Source organism: Oncorhynchus masou, chromosome 11 (assembly GCF_036934945.1).
Source record: "Oncorhynchus masou masou isolate Uvic2021 chromosome 11, UVic_Omas_1.1, whole genome shotgun sequence".
NCBI lineage: Eukaryota > Metazoa > Chordata > Actinopteri > Salmoniformes > Salmonidae > Oncorhynchus > Oncorhynchus masou.
In genome coordinates this window covers 46,857,927-46,875,988 of record NC_088222.1, presented here as the reverse complement: position 1 = coordinate 46,875,988, position 18,062 = coordinate 46,857,927, and the positions used below count along the sequence as shown (strand labels likewise).

Here is an 18,062-nt window from a genome sequence, read left to right as displayed (position 1 = left end):
TCTCATTACGTCCCCTGGCAGTCAGGCAGATTACTGTAGTCAGCTCTATCAGCATAACCCTGAGAGTACAGCACAGCACAGCACAGAGAGCTATTATATCTATCCCATCCACCCCTCGTAAATGAAAAGACATGACCCGGTCCGTGTCAGTCAGTCAGCTTCAGCCTAATCTCAAACTTGGCCCTAAACACGCTGCGTCACGTCATCACACATTCAGCCTCGCGCTGTGCTGCCTTTTGGGAAATGCTGCAGCACTGTACTCATTCCACAGCAGCTGGATGGTTTAAACCTCAACATCTGGACGGAAGCACACTGGAAGCAAAATGTGGTGTTTGGAGATAAATAGTACTTAGATGGGCAGTTACATCTGGGTGGGTACTTCTAGGTTATACACATTGCTTGTGCTATTTTTTTCCTCAACACGGGTGTCCTTTAGGGGTGCGTGCTTAGTCCCTTCCTATACTCCCTGTTCACCCACCCTGATGAGACAGCGAAGGTAGGCCTGATCACCAAGAAACGATGAGACAGCCTATAGGGAGGTCAGAGACCTGGCAAAAGGCTCCTTAACAGCCTCTACCCCCAAGCCATTAGACTGCTGATCAACTAATCAAATGGCCACCTGGACTATTTGTATTGATCCCCCCCCCCCCCCCCTTGTTTTTACACTGCTGCTACTTGCTGTTTATTATCTATGCATAGTCACTTTACCCCTACCTACATGTACAAATGACTTTAACTAACCTGTACCCACACTCATTGACTCAGTACTGTTACCCCTCGTATACAGCCTCATTATTGCTATTTTATTGTGATCCGTTTTTATTTGATTTTTAATATTTAGTCAATATTTTCTTTACTCTATTTTCTTAACTTCATTGTTGGTTAATTATGGGCTTATAAGTAAACATTTCACGGTAAGGTCTACACCTGTGGTATTCGGCGCAATGTGACAAATACAATTTGATTTGTAATAATGTTTTTATAAAATCCTAATGACTAATATAAGGTGGGAATACACCATTTTAAATATTTCTAATAATTGTATCATTTGCTTTAGCCTGCTTGAAGTGCCAGCAGAGATATTAGAAAAGAAGGAGATAAGAATCCCAGTGGGAAATGAATGGAGAAAAGTATTACGCTCTGCGCGCAGACTGTCCACCAGTCGCCTTTGTGTTGTCATGCTGCGTCACGCGGTTGATAAGCTAATCATCACGCAATCCCTTCTAAAAGTCAGGGTATGAGTCGAGAAGTCAGCATATTTTCCACAAAAGTACGTAATGTCACGTTTTCAAAGCTATACGATATTACAGAGAACAAGTTAATTACCTCAAATCCTGGAAAAGATTTGTAATGTTGAGCTTCTTGTTCAATTTGTGCTCATGTTTGGATTTTGTGCTAACGCCTAATTGACTCCCATTGATGCCTTGAAGGAGAGATCTCCTTGTCAGAGTGTACCCAAAATGCACTGCGTGGGCCATTGACAACGTACAGGCAAAGTACACAATGAGCGTTAATATGATTCCAATGGAGTTTCCCATCTCCTCAAAAGTATCTCTGGTGCCAGGTGGGTATGGTTTGTGCATTTAAGAGTTTTCTATTGGTTACATCGCAACAGGCAAGCTCAATCAGGTACAGCTAAAGCATTCAAAATGATTTTTAAATGTTTTTGAACCCAGGTCCGTTGTTTTGAGTTCTCTTTCTAACAGGGCAAAAGGTATTCCGTTCCTATACCGCTCTGATGTAGTGCTCTTTACCATCAACAGGGGGCAGTGTTGGAGCCATGCACAAATTACTGTTAGTCGCTTTAGATACAAGCGTCTGCTAAATGGTATTTGTTATATCATTAAATAGTTACAGTCCTTACATTCTCTTTCCTCTTCTCCTCAGGTGTGCAGGGCCTGTCGTGGCCATTGTGCTCCCTGCAGGAGGTTTCTTTAGAGGAGGTGACTCTGGAGGAGGAGACTGACAGTTGCCTCTGGAGCCTCAGCACCTCCTTCTGGGACTCCCTCAGCAGCCTCTCAAACTCCACCACGCTGGACGGGATAGGGCAGCCCTGCAACACACACACACAGATGTCAAAGAGATGTGAAACAATGCATTGTAATGCTTGAGGACTTTTCCACTCAGGCTGGGAAAACAATGTCTCTCTCCCTCTTGTCTTAGTCACATTATTATAAAGTGATGCATCAGGCTCTGGTGGGGTTAAACACCAGTGAACATACTGACACTGCCATCATCATCCTCAATATTATCATCACAAGGGGCACACTTAGTGACTTGGAGGCCCCAGGCAGCGGTCAGTCTGAGCACCCCCACACACGTTTTGTATGGGTTTTAGAGTAACGTGTCTATTATTCTGCAAAGTGCTAGATATGTCTGATGATCTGATGATATGTCTGATGATTTCTCTAAATGTCATTTAACTGTAAACATGTATTACCTTTTAATGTGCCATGAACACAACCAGTCATGATGTTTTCATCTGAATGACACACTTCAAAAAGTAGGCTACCTTCGCACGTTCATCCAAAATAATTCCAGCATCCTAACAGTGAAATGTGTACCTGCCAACTATCTTTCAATTCGTAAGTTGCTGAAACTATCTCACCGGAGAAAGCATCCAAGCTAGGGAAACAGCGCCCCTCTGTCTCTGAGGCCCATATATCTGATACTGTCTGGCCAAAAAGAATATGACATGCCATGCTCTTTTTTGCCAGACAGCATGAGATACATGGGCTTCGACAAGATGGCAGCATTATCAGCAGCACCTGGCTTTTTACTAAATAAATGTTAACTTAGGTAAAGGTTAACTTCACTCTGAAAGCGCCTCAATGCTGTAGCTTAATTTCAATGAAAGTCGCATTTGCAATCATATTGCGTGAAACGATGCATGTGGAATAGTCCATTATTATTAACCAGTCTGTGGGTTATTAAAGACACTTGTTTCTACTATTATGAGAAGAACCTGGATTATTTTAACATTGATTTGAAATATATATGTATGCAAATAAATTATTGATCTATGATGAATTATTACTTGGCTGTATGGGTTCATTAACTTTTTTTGAGGCCTTTTCTGTCAACAATGTGGCCTCATTAACCTGGGCACAGTGGCCAGGCAAAACCCCCCTTCCAGCAGCCCACTATAGCGGGTTATTTGTCGGGGGAGTGGGGGGTTGGGGGGCCTCGAGTGGAGCATGGAGGGACCTTAAGTGGAGACGCCTTGAGAGATATTTAAAATACTATTCAAAGAGATAAGGTTTCAGATGTTTTAGAAAAATGGACAGGGGCCTCTTTTTCCTGACTTTAGGGGGAAGCTTGTTCCACCATTGGGGTGCCAGTACAGAGAAGATCGGGAGCTGCCCTCCCGTAGGGGTGGGAGGGCCAAGAGACCAGAGGTGGAGGAACGGAGTGCTAGGATTGGGATGTAGGGTTTGAGGATAGCCTGAAGGTAAGGAGGGGCAGTTCCTCTTGCTGCACTGCAGGCAACCACCTGGGTCTTGAAGATGATGCGAACTTAGACTGGAAGCCAGTGGACTGTGCGGAGGAGCGGGGTGACATGGAAGAACTTAGGAAGGTTGAACACCATGCGGGCTGCCGCATTCTGGAATGAATGAACAAATCAATTAATTACATTTTATTTTCGTGTCAAATTGCCAATTAGCAAACCTATCCCTTATGGGATTAATTGACACATCAACAAACATTACAATAATTCACTATGGTAATTAAATGATAATTATTCTTGTTCTCTGCATTGTGCATCACATAAAGAGTGAAAAAGTAAATCAATACATAATAGTAAATAAGGTTATCCAAACAATAATTACATCACTAGAGCAGTAAAATAATAAACATACATATATACACTACCATTCAAAAGTTTGGGGTCACTTAGTAATGCCCTTGTTTTTTAAAGAAAAGCACTTTTTTTTGTCCATTAGAATAACATCTAATTGATCAGAAATACAGTGTAGACATTGATTAAACAAAAATATAACTGTTTGGCCATAATGACCATCGTTATGTTTGGAGGAAAAGGGGGAGGCTTGCAAGCCGAAGAACACCATCCCAACCGTGAAGTACAGGGGTGGCAGCATGTTGTGGGGGTGCTTTGCTGCAGGAGGAACTGGTGCACTTCACAAAATAGATGGCATCATGAGGAAAAACAATTATGTGGATATATTGATGCAACATCTCAAGACATCAGTCAGGAAGTTAAAGCTTGGTTGCAAATGGGTCTTCCAAATGGACAATGACCCCAAGCATACTTCCAAAGTTGTGGCAAAATGGCTTAAGGACAACAAAGTCAAGGTATTGGAGTGGACATCACAAAGCCCTGAACTCAATCCTATAGAACATTTGTGGGCAGAACTGAAAAAGTGTGTGCGAGCAAGGAGGCCTACAAACCTGACTCAGTTACACAAGCTCTGTCAGGAGGAATGGGCCAAAATTCACCGAACCTATTGTGGGAAGCTTGTGGAAAACCCAAAACGCTTGACCCAAGTTAAACAATTTAAAGGCAATGCTACTAAATACTAATTGAATGTATGTAAACTTCTAACCCACTGGGAATGTGGTTGAGAAAGTTTGTGGCCAACAGAAAATATCATAAATTAAAGAGAATGATCAGGAATTCTACTTTTGTCTCCAATTAAGTCAAAACATTTGCATTCTTCAACCATCTGTGTAGGAGATAACACCTTCAATTCCAGGTTAACTATATAGTCCACCACAGCTTTTCCTTTGCCAGATATGGATGTAAAGTTATCGCTGAAGTGGCATATCCTTCCATTAATGACCTTTTAGAGTCCTGAAGGAATTCTAATAGGGTTTTTCTCCATGATGATTAACAAAGCCATCCAAAGCAACACGCGATGGAATATCATCAATATCATTTATATAGTCATCTAACCTCCCAATTCAACTGTTAAGATCCCCACATATGTAAATAGCATCTTCTTCTGTATATAGGTATACTTGATTTAACAAATGACTATAGAAGGAGGATCCATCTCTACCCCCTGTGGACTGTTCAGGTGGCAAATATCATGAAAACAAAACAATAATCTGACTCCCTATGTTCAAAGCGCAAACCAATAATTCCTTCTATGGCTTTATCGATAATGTCAATTTTATATGCTTTCATCATATCATACTTTACACATATTCCCACTCCCCCAGAATCCCTTGGGGCTTTCATGTGAGTTGTTGCTGTTGTTGCCGACACAAATGCGTTTCACTTATTGAGATAATGTCTGGGTTTAAGGATTTTAGTACCATTATTCATTGTGTCTTGTTCGATGTAGTCCATCCGTTAACATTCCAATGCGCTTTTGAAATAGAATATCGTAGGGGATGGGAAGCCCCTCAGTATCTAGTAGGTCTGTCCACCCCCATGTCCTTGTCCGTGTTGTCCCTCTGGTTGTTCTCGTTTCATGACCCGTCCACTTCCCATGACAAAAATAATCCTTTCCTCCTGGTATTTCTCTCAGCAGTGTCTTGAAGTTCAGTTCTATAAGGCGATCATGTGAGACTTGGCTGATCGAAGGAAGACTTTATTATAATCAGGATGGTCTTGCAGCTTTTGTTTTTTCCGTAACAGAGCCCCTTTCTCCTTCACAGACCGACACTCCACCTTCACAACGCCTCTCAACTACAGTCACCTCTGTTTTTCGAAGCCTAGACCTACCGATATCAACTGGTTCACTTTGGAGATAAGGTCCTCGTATTCATCAGCTGGCAGACATGCCATTATGATAGACACGTCTGGGTCGAACTTATCGAACGTCTGGGTCGCGCCTATTCTCCCAGATTCTAGGAATTCTACATGGGTCTCCAGACGTCCAACTTCAAGAGCAATGTGGCCTTGTAGCTGCTTGTTATTATTCTCCAGTTGAGTTGGCAGAGCTGTATGATTATCCTAAATGGCTTTCTCCAAAGATACACGTAAGCTGTCAACTTTACTATTCATTCCTTTTTCAATACACAGCTTCATTTCTTCTTCTTTTTTTTTTCTTCTTCAATTTTTGTACCTAGACTCCTTATCTCTGTCATGACATTAGCCATGCTATTGGCACTTTCTTTCTTTGATAAATTTGTCTCCATGCTTTTCTCACCACTGTGTAGATTTCTACTGGTGTCCATATGTTTCTGTTATTGCTGTTCAAGGTAACGTTAGATAGCCAACTAAATGTAATGTTATAGCTAGGCTAGCCAGATTATTCGCCAAACAATCCCTGACAAGTCTGTCTATTGACTGTATTTCACCCTCACAGGATTCAAACTTCAGTTGCCTCCATTTACGATCCGATCGCTATGTTTTAAACATTGAAAACATTTACATTTAAAAAGTTTGAAATAGTTTGGTCCCATAAAGAAGCAGCTGCGTTTTTCACCATGTGCACTGCAAGTCCGGATATGTTGCAGGGGTTTGATGGCACAAGCGGGGAGCCCAGCCAAAAGAGAGTTGCAGTAGTCTAGACGGGAGATGACAAGTGCCTGGATTAGGACATATACCGCTTCCTTGGCGAGGAAAGGCCGTACTCTACGGATGTTGTAGATGTGAGGCCTGAAGCAATTGCCTCTTCTGTCTAATTGTAAGTCCGCCACTGATCATCACCATCAACTCAGTCCACAGCTCATCCTGGGATTCCCTCTGTAGTAGTACTCCCAGCAGATATTCAGAGCAAGAAAATTAGCTCTTAGTCACAGACGGGCATAGAGAGGAGTAATTTAAATCAGGCACTTAGATCACAGCCATGAGGAGAGGGTGGTCTCTCTACACATCTGTATCAGTACAGCTCAGTCACTAGTTCAGGCTTAGAGGGTTTTCAAGAGCAGTTACTAACCAGACCAACAGAGGGCAAACCTGAGGCATTTTAGTCCTTTGATGAGATTAGTGAATAGGACTGACTACAAAGGATGTCACAGAGAGCCTTTTGTGGGCAGACTGCTAGTGTTAGATAACAGGTTATTATTGAAATGTTCAGCGCGTTTGAGGGGATGCAAGACAAGGTGATTTTTACATCTGAAATGTTGAGCGCATTTGAGGGAATGCAAGCCAAGGTCATTTTTACATCAGTGATTTTGCACAGTCAGACTGCAAAGTAGTCGATCTCAAACACAAACATTAGATTGGTATTGAAAGAGTGTTTTGCACCCGAATTGGTTATAGAAGTACAGATACTAGAATGGGTATTCCAATTCTATTTCTATGGTGTGGAGTACCTTGGCTGTGCCCAGACGGGTCTCCAGCTGCCTACACTCCTGCTGAAGGGCAGCAATCTCCTTTTCCTTGTAGAGCAGTATATCTGCATGCTGTGCCAGGTCACGGGCTCTCTGACGGGCAAACGCCCTCTTGTACTGCTCCACCGCCCCCGGCCGCACCGGAGCTGGAACGTTCACCTGGACAGAGGGGAAGCATTAGAGGTTAAGGGTCAACACAAAGCGGATGGAAAATGGAATTGTAAGAAGGACTGTTCATCACAAACGTATACTTATACCCCTTGACCCTCTCAGAAAGGATTGTTTTTCACCTGTATATTTGCTGGAGGCAAGTCGTTCAAGGTTCCAACTCTCACTCACAAAACAATCTTAAATCACAATAAAACAATTGCCCACATTCTCTCCGTGGGAGCAGCAGTTAAGCGAGCCAAGCCTAACTGGCATTTCAAAGTGTTTTAAATATCAAATACAGTCTATAAATAACATTATATATAAACCAGCCCTGTCCAATTGTTATGAATGTCACGCCTGATCTGTTTCACCTGTCCTTGTGATGGTCTCAACCCCTTCCAGGTGTCGCTTATTTTCCCCGGTGTATTTATCCCTGTGTTTCCTGTCTCTCTGTGCCAGTTCGTCTTGTATGTTCAAGTCAACCAGCGTATTATTCCCGTGCTCCTGCTTTTTCTATTCTCTTTTGCTAGTCCTCCCGGTTTTGACCCTTGCCAGTTTTCTGGACTCCGTACCCTCCTGCCTGACCATTCTGCATGCCCTGACCTCGAGGCCGCCTGCCACTCTGTACCTCTTGGCCTCTGAACTGGTTTTGACCTTTTGCATGTCCACGACCATTCTCTTGCCTACCCCTTTTGGAATGATTTAATAAATATCAAAGACTCAAACCATCTGCCTCCCTTGTCTGCATCTGGGTCTAGCCTTGTGTCCTTATAATGAAGTCAAATATAATTGCTGAAGAACTAGCTTTGGCACTCTTAAAGGTTCCTCTCATCTTTCATTGATTGAGGCTTTATTTGTATTGTTTTTGCTGTCTATGGGAAAGGGGAAAGAGGGGGAGAAGAAAAGGGAGAGGGAGAGCGAGGGAGGGTGAGAGGGATAGAGAAAGGGTCTATCTCTCTCAGGCAGGTGAACAGGTGCTGTGTGGAATACTTAGGTAGCCAATGGGCTGCGGGCCTGGTGGCCTGGGTACAAACAGGTGGTTGTACAGGAGGCACACTGGACTAATGTGCTTGATTAGCCCAAATGTGGTAGAGGGGGATGGGGGAGTTACTCGTCTGGGCAGGAGGAATCTCTTCCTCTAAATACTACAGTCCCTGTTTTTTATTTATTCTGAGTGAATATTCATACAGTCCAGACAAAGTGCACAAAACAGCTGTGCAGTTTTACAAGTGCAGAACGGTACAAATCTTAGCTCTCATCACACAGGAATGACCTGGGGCCAGCTTCCCAAAAGCATCTTAAGGCTAAGTTAATCGTTCAAACTTTTGTTGGAGCATCGTTAAATCTCTGATCTGTTTCCCAAAACCATCATTATTAACCCTCTAATCTAACGCCTGCCTCAGACCACACAATTCTTCAAGCTCTGTCAAGTTAGTTGTTGATCATTGCTTTTCAAGTCTTGCCATAGCTTTTCAAGCAGATTTAAGTCCAAACTGTAACTAGGCCACTCAGGAACATTTAATGTCATTATGGTAAGACGAGTATACTTGGCCTTGTGTTTTAGGTTATTGTCCTGCTGAAAGGTGAATTGGTCTCGCAGTGTCTGTTGGAAAGAACCAGGATTTTGCCTGTGCTTAGTTTTACTCCATTTATTTTCATACTTAAAAAACTCCCTAGTCCTTGCCGATGACAAGCATACCCATAACATGATTAAGCCACCATGTTTGAAAATATTAAGAGTGGTACTCAGTGATGTGATGTGTGTGCTGAAACATAGATATTTGTACTCAGGACATAGAGTTAATTTCTTTGCCACATTTTTTGCCTTTTACTTTAGTGCCTTATTGCAAACAGGATGCATGTTTTGGAATATGTTTTATTCTGTACAGGCTTCCTTTGTTTCACTTTGTCATTTGTGTTAGTAATATTACAATGTTGTTGATCCATCCTCAGTTTTCTCCTATCACAGCCATTAAACAACGGTTTTAAAGTCACCATTGGCCTCATGGTGAAATCCATGAGTGGTTTCATTCCTCTGTGGCAAATGAGATGGGAAGGACACCTGTATCTTTGTGACTGGGTGTATTGACACACCATGCAAAGTTGAATTAATAACTTCACCATGCTCAAAGGGATTGTTTTCATCCACCTACCAATATGTGACCTGTTTCAAGAAGCTAGGCATATGTCGCATGTCAATACTTCACATGAGAGGAATTTTAACTTATTTTATACATTTTTTATTTATCAAAATGCAAAAACTAAACATGTATGCAATCTGTAAATACAAATACAATTGTTAAATAGTAGCCTAGTTGGTTTAGCCACTGAAAAATACAGGAATCTTCCCACTAGCCATGATTGGCTGAGATAAGTGATGGGCTGGACAAGGCGAGAGATGAGTTCTGATTGGTCTGCCATTTAGCGTGCTTCTGTCTATAAAATGAGCTGCTCAGTATGTGTAGATAATCCTTTCTACCGCTGCATTTTTTGAAAGATAATATTTTTGCTACTGCTCAACATTGCAGGCTCTATCGACAAAGATCAGTGGGAAAAAGTTGTGATGGACTACTTTCTTGAGGACAATCATGCCATGCTGACTCTATCGGACTCTGAAAATGAATCAGATTATGAGGAAATCCCTGATTTACGGAAGAAGTTGACCGAGTTTTGAAATCAGTGGAATGCCTGGTGGAAGCAGAAAGATGATTGCCATTTTTTTTATTTAACCTTTATTTAACTTGGCAAGTCAATTAATAACAAATTCTTATTTACAATGACGGCCCACCCTGGCCAAAGCCTAATCCGGGCGACGTTGGGCCAATTGTGCGCTGCCCTATGGGACTCCCAATCACAGCTGGTTGTGATACAGCCTAGAATCGAACCAGGATCTGTAGTGACGCCTCTAGCACTGAGATGCAGTTCCTTAGACCGCTGCATTACTTGGGTGCCCCAAATGAGGAGAGAGTTTAAAAGAAAACACAGAAGGTTGCTGTTTAAAACACCTGCCCCTGGATTACATCTTCAAACCATGCCATCCATGACAGAGGGAGAAGCATTCATCCATGTATATAGGTAAAAGTCTAGCTACATTTTCAGATATCATACATTTCTAATTTTGTCAGAAAGTTGTTTTCATTGCAAATTAAAGAGTACTGTTAGTTAGATGGCTGAAGTTAGCAGGCTGGCTCGCTAGTTAATGTTACGCATATGATCTGTGTAGTAATATTATTCACATTTGCATGGCTATTATAGCCTAATGTTAGCCAACTAGCAAACATTGAACCTAGTTGTTTAGCTTCAGCTACCTGCAGATTCATGCATGGTGCAAGGTCGTATGAGTTGAGATTATGGTTAATTCTTTAGCTAGCTAGCTAGATACTAAACAACAGACTCCACTATGAAAGTAACCATTTCACTGTACCGTTTACACCTTTTGTATACCGTGCATATGACAAATAAACTTTGATTGTATTTGATATAGTGTGTGTTTATCAGAGATGGTAATGTGAATAACAGCATGACCTGCACTAAAGTAAGACTGGGATATAGGCCAAGGACTAGATAAATTGCATTTTTACTACTACCATTACTAGATTACCTTATTCACTCTGTTTCACACATGGCCTCACATGTGAATCCTTAAAGAGATGGGTGGGGCTAAGGCTTAAGAGGGTGTGAACGATGTTGAATGGGTGTAGACAAAGAAGAGCTCTTCAGTAGGTACCAAAACATTCACAGGCCATTTTCTCAAAACTGGGTTTACAAGTTTATTTTCAAAGCAGAATTACTTTTCCATTGTTCCTCAACTGCAGTGTATGATATACCATTTTCTAGCTCGAAGTCTCTACTTTTGTCCAATTTAAAAAATAAATACACACATATATACAATAATGTTGTCTTTGTCTCTCTAAATAACTGTAATGTGGTTAACCTTAAAAATCTAAATCTAAATGATTCAAATATGAAAGTAAAAATTCAACCAGAGCGCGCCCTTAGATCGTGGGAAAGGCCACACTTGACCGTTGCACTTGAATCATTCCCACGGTGAATGGCTAAGCCCGCAACGCTATGTAACCACACACTATTGCAGAGACTTTGATATTACCGGACGCAATTGATATGGTGAAAATAATGTGTGCGGAGGCAGAGGGACAGAAACTCACATTAATACCTTTGGCAGATATCACTGTGAAACTAAGAATTGATGCCTTAGCTAGCAATCAAGAGGAAACTCTGACTGAACGACTCAAACTCCTCACCTTATACTCTCCAAAAGAATGTTAGCGGTGAGGGCCGAGATGCCAATGCAATGACTTTTGTTCGTTACATGGCGGGGGATGCTTTTCACAAGGACATAGAGTGCCTTCGGAAAGTATTCAGGCCTCTTGACTTTTTCCATATTTTGTTACGTTTCAGCCTTATTCTAATATACACACAATACGCCACAATGACAAAGCAAAAACAGGTTTAGACATTTTTGCTAATTTATTGAAAATAAAATGGAAATATAACATTTACATAAGTATTCAGACCCTTTACGCAGTACCTTGTTGAAGCACTGTTGGCATCGATTACAGCATCGAGTCGTCTTGGATATGACGCTACAAGCTTGGCACACCTGTATTTGGGAAGTTTCTCCCATTCTTCTCTGCAGATCCTCTCAAGCTCTGTCAGGTTGGATGGGGAACGTTGCTTCACAGCCATTATCAGGTCTGTCCAAAGATGTTCGATCGGGTTCAAATCCGGGCTCTGGCTGGGCCGCTCAAGGACATTCAGAGTTGTCCCGAAGCCACTCCAGCAATGTCTTGACTGTGTGCTTAGGCTCGTTGTCCTGTTGGAAGGTGAACCTTCGCCCCCAGTCTGAGGTCCTGAGTGGTCCTGAGTGGTCCTGAGTGCTCTGGTTTTCATCAAGGATCTCTCTGTACTTTGCTCCGTTCATCTCTCGCTCAATCCTGACTAGTCTTCCTGCTGCTGAAAATGATCCCCACCATGATTCACTGTAGGGATGGCGCCAGGTTTCCTCCAGACGTGACACTTGGCATTCAGGCAAAATAGTTCAATCTTGGTTTCATCGTGGCCTGAGTCCTTTAGTTGCCTTTAGGCAAATTCCAAGTGGGTTGTCATGTGTCTTTTACTGAGGAATGGCTACCGTCTGGCCACTCTACCATAAAGGCTTCATTGGTGGAGTGCTGCAGAGATGGTTGCCCTTCTGGAAGGTGCTCCCATCTCCACAGAGGAACTCTAGAGCTCTGTCAGTGACCATTGGGTTCTTGATCATCTCCCTGGCCAAGGCCTTTCTCCCCCAATTGCTCAGTTTGGCTGGTGGTTCCAAACTTCTTCCATTTATGAATGATGGGAGGCCACTGTGTTGTTGGGGACCTTCAATGCTGACCTTGAAACTTTTTGGTACCCTTCCCCGCTGTGCCTCGGAGCTCTATGGACAATTCCTTCGACCTCATGGCTTGGTTTTTGCTCTGACATGCACTGTCAACTGTGGGACCTTATATAGACAGGTGTGTGCCTTTCCAAATCATGTCCAATCAATTTAATTTACCACAGGTGAACTCCAATCAAGTTGTAGATACATCTCAAGGATGATCAATGGAAACAGGATGCACCTGAACTCAATTTCCAGTCTCATAGCAAAGGGTCTGAGTAATTATATAAATAAGGTATTTCTGTTTTTTTAAATCTATAATACATTTGCAAACACCTGTTTTTGCTTTGTCATTATCGGGTATTGTGTGTAGATTGATGAGTGCGTTTTTAGTTTTTTTTAGTTTATACCTTTCGAATGCACTGTATTACGGGCAGTGGGCAGGCCGTTGCACATTATGAATGTCTCCCTCTGCCATATGGACTCATTATATCACCCAGTGAGCTATAATGGATACACCTAGAGCAACTGACGGCAAAAGAGCTGAGCACAGGACTCAGAGATATGCAGCTGGTAACTTCAATTGTAAACTACATTGTGCATGCTTATTCACAAAAAATGAAATTGAAATTGAACAGCTGATCGAACTGTCATGTGACTGAACGCTGCAGACAACGCATTGACGGGTCACAATGGAGGAGTTTTGGTTCCTGACTCAAAGGGATACTGTGCCGTCTCCCTCTGAGCATTATAACTCATGGTACGCTGATTTAGTGCTCTCGTCTGAAAAACAAATACCGATCCAGTTTGGATGTGACAGGAGAGATGAGGTGCCCAATGTCAACCACACCCCCTGACTTTGATCATCTCCAATGCGACCTGCATCAAGCACACTTATCTCATTAATGTTGGTGAGATCATTTATCTTATGTCAGATTACTTTGACTGCCATAGCAGCAATTTAAAAAGTCAACATTGGCTGTTAATGACATAATTGTTTTACACATGGTTTAGGTCTAAATCATTTTCAGATATCATGGGGTCATGGGCCAATAAAGTTTGGGAACCCCTGCAGAGGTGTGAAATAGACCTTGGTTCAAATAGTATTTAATTTCTTTCAAATACCTTACCTGTATTTGAATGAAATACGCAGGCAGGCTCAAGCGTAGGCACAGCTCAAAGTATTTGAAAGAAAACAACTACTATTTGAAATCAGGTCAGCAGAGCAGTGAGAAGAGGTTTAAGCCATGCAGGAAGGCACTAGCTATTCCTGTAAATGGTAATAGGCAGTGTGTGTACCACTTTGAGGTTGGCCGCTTAGGAAATGGCATCGACTACTTACGAGTTCTAACCCTGACTACGTTATTTAGTGACTTTTTGTGTGTTTATCTTTACTTTTTGTTGTACAGAAAGTTCATACTTTTATCAGACTGGATATACCAAACATTAGGAACACCCTTTTTGCCCTCAGTACAGACTCAATTCTTCGGGGCATGGACTTGAAAGCGTTCCACAGGGATGCTGGCCCCCCATGTTGACTCCAATGATTCCCATAGTTGTGTCAAGTTGCCTGGATGTCCTTGGGTGGTGGACCATTCTTGATACACACAGGATACTGTAGAGCGTGAAAATCCCAGCAGTCTTGCAGTTTGACACAAACTGGTACGCCTGGCACCTACTACTGTTCAAAGGCACTTAAATCTTTTGTCTTGCCCATTCACCATCTGAATTGAACACATACACAACCCATGTCTAAATTGTCTCAAGGCTTAAAAATCCATATTTAATCTGCCTCCTCCCTTCATCTACAATAATTGAAGTGGACTTAACAAGTGACATCAATAAGGAATCATAGCTTGTCATGTCATGGAAAGAGCAGGTGTTCTTAATGTTTTCTGTACTCAGTGTACGACTGCCAATCACTTCCAGACATCAGATCAACAGTTACTAACCTCAATTTCGACTTCAAATCCGACTTCATCTCACACTCACCTGTTCCCTTGTTCATACCGGAACCAATTCCTTTGTTTCATGGGATACCAAAACGCCACGGGCATAGATGGGGTAGACGAGCCGGCATCCTGGTGAGACTGAGACAAAGAGAAAATCGACCGGCACTCCCTTCCATCCTATTGGCAAATAGCCAGTCACTAGAGAATAAGATGGACGAGCTTTGTTCGAGAGTCTCCTATCAGAGACTTAAAAAGCTGCAATATTATATACCTTGCGTAGACATGACTGGATGACTCTATGTACGTAGAACTCAGTGGTTTTCCCATGCAGCAGCATGATCAGACGGCCACGGGTATATCCTGAGGCCGCCTTGTTAATAAACAACAACTGGTGCGCTGCTTCCAGTGTGGAGGAAATCTCAAGCTTTTGCTCACCTGATATAGAAAATGTATGGGGCCATAAACAAACAAGAAACCGGAGACTTTAATGCGTGTAGACATAAAACCTCACATCTTCTGCTCTACTAGAAGCGCTAAAAGTCTAGACCACTTTTATTTTACCCACAGAAGCGCATACAAGGCCCTCCCTCGTCCTCTCTTCGGCAAATCTATTCTCCTGCTTCCCATTTACAAACAAACACTCAAACAGGAAGTAACACTGATGCCCTCAGTACGTCAGGGGTCCAATAAAGCAGATGCGAGGCTATAAGATTTTTTGCTAGTACAGACTGGGATATGTTCAAGGATTCATCTGATAGCATTGAAGAGTTTACCACATCAGTTTGAGTTTTTTGCTATTCACAAGAAGCATTGCTTGTTGCAACCATGCCTAGAACAAAATAGATCTCAGAAGACCTAAGATTAAGAATTGCTTCCTTGTATAAAGCTGGAAAGGGTTACAAAAGTATCTCTAAAAGTCAGTCCACGGTAAGATAAATTGTCTATAAATGGAGAAATTTCAGCAATGTTGCTACTCTCCCTAGGAGTGGCTGTCCTGCAAAAATTACTGCAAGAGAACAGAGCAGAATGCTCAATGAGATTAAGAATAATCCTAGAGTGTCAGCTAAAGACTTACAGAAATCTCTGGAACATGCTAACATCTCTGTTGACGAGTCTACAATACGTAAAACACTAAACAAGAATGGTGTTTATGGGAGGACACCATGGAAGAAGCCACTGCTGTCCAAAAAAACATTGCTGCACGTCTGAAGTTCGCAAAAGAGCACCTGGATGTTCCACAGCGTTACTCGCAAAATATTCTGTGGACAGATTGAACTAAAGTTGTGTTGTTTGGAAGGAACACACAACACTATGTGTGGAGGAAAAAGGCACAGCACACCAACATCAAAACCTCATCTCAACTGTAAACTATGGTGGAGGGAGCATCATGGTTTGGGGCTGCTTTTCTGCCTCAGGGCCTGGACAGCTTGCTATCTATCATTGACAACAAAAAGAAAATCCCAGGTTTATCAAGATATTTTGCAGGAGAATGTTAGGCTATCTGCCAATTGAAGCTCAACAGATGTTAGGTGATGCAACAAGACAACAACCCAAAAGACAGAAGTAAATCATCAACAGAATGGCTTGAACAGAAGAAAATATGCCTTCTGGAGTGGCCCAGTCAAGTCCTGACCTCAACCCGATTGAGATGCTGTGGCATGACCTCAAGAGAGCAGTTCACACCAGACATCCCAAGAATATTGTGGAATAGAAATTTTTGTAAAGAGGAATGATCCAAAATTCCTCCTGACCTTTGTGCAGGTCTGATTCGCAACTACAGAAAACGTTTGGTTGAGGTTATTGCTGCCAAAGGAGGGTCAACCTGTTATTAAATCCAAGGGTTCACATACTTTTTCAACCTGCACTGTGAATGTTTACACGGTGTGTTCAATAAAAATATGAACAATTATAATTGTTTGTGTGTTATTAGTTTAAGCAGACTGTGTTTGTCTATTGTTGTGACTTTGATGAAGATCAGATGAAATTGTATGACCAATTTATTCAGAAATCCAGGTAATTCTAAAGGGTTCACATACTTTTTCTTCCACTGTAAATGTGTTTCATGCTCGATTCTATAAATATAACACTGAGTCTTGCGTGAAAGCCCCGTTGTTTTGGATGACTGTGTGATCTGGCTATTCATGGCCGATATGAGTAAAACTTTGAAACATGTTAAAGCTCACAAGGTCGCCAGGCCAGACAGAATACCAGGGCGCGTTCTCAAAGCATGCGCAGACCAGCTGGCAAGTGTCTTCACGGACATTTTCAGGGTCTCCTTGTCACAGTCTGTAATCCCAACATGTTTCAAGCTGACCACCATTGTCCCTGTTCCTAAGAACTCCAAGGTAACCTGTCTAAATTACTATACCCCTATAGCATTCACATCTGTAATGATGAAGTGCTTTGAAAGGCTGGTCATGACACACATTAATACCATCAACCCAGACACCCTGCATCCATTCCAATTTGCATACCGCCCCAACAGATCCACAGATGATGCAATCTCTATTGCACTTCACACGGCCCTCTCCCACCTGGACAAGAGGGGAAATAACTATGTGAGAACGTGGTTCATAGACTACAGCTCAGCGTTCAACACCATAGTCCTCTCCAAGCTGTGGACCCTGGGACTGAACACCTCCCTCTGCAACTGGATACGGGACTTCCTGACGGGCTGGCCCGATGTGGTGGGGGTAGGCAACCTGCCACGCTGACCCTCAACACGGGGGGGGGGGGCCTCGGGGGTGTGTGCTTAGTCCCCTCCTGTACTCCCTGTTCACCCACGACTCCAACACTACCATCAAGTTTGCTGACGACACAACGGGGGTAGGCCTATGGTGGCGAAATTACAAGATTGTTATAATACTGTTATTGCATTTTTCTTAGACGTAACAGAATGGGGTTAGAACTCTCATGTGTCTGTGTTAACACTGACAGTAGATTTACGATGCCTTAGGTGATAAACCTAACAAGCCACGTTCCATTAATGTGAGGGAGATGGCTCGGCTTGAGAGGAACCTCATTTTGGGGTCCAAGCCCTGTTTCCCTTTACATTGAGAACAGTCTTCACAGCAGATACTGTCTGCTGTGAATTATTCATTTCTTTCATACAACTCCTAACCATTTGACCCAATCCACACATCTGCTGTTTGTCGTGTATTCATAAAGAGCTATAAAGAGCTGTAACTCAGTGATCACCTCCAGGGTGGTTACCTACCAACTCCATTACTGCAGTAATTAAATAATACAGTTCAATTGTTTTGAAGAAATCTAAATGTCTCTCCTTTGATTAAAATTCCACCACATGCCTGATCACCGACGGCGATGAGACA

At 42.4% G+C, this 18,062-nt stretch overlaps 1 protein-coding gene across 1 annotated transcript in view; it reads right to left on the bottom strand.

Moving 5' to 3' along the window:
• Positions 1–18,062, bottom strand: part of LOC135547878 (peripheral-type benzodiazepine receptor-associated protein 1-like) — a 186,130-nt gene that overhangs the window by 69,548 nt on the left and 98,520 nt on the right. Inside the window, exons 4-5 of the mRNA XM_064977092.1 lie at positions 7,231–7,407; positions 1,865–2,053 (exon numbers count right to left, since the gene is read on the bottom strand). Coding sequence (XP_064833164.1) covers positions 1,865–2,053; positions 7,231–7,407 — 366 coding nt within the window. The remainder of the gene's footprint in view (positions 1–1,864; positions 2,054–7,230; positions 7,408–18,062) is intronic.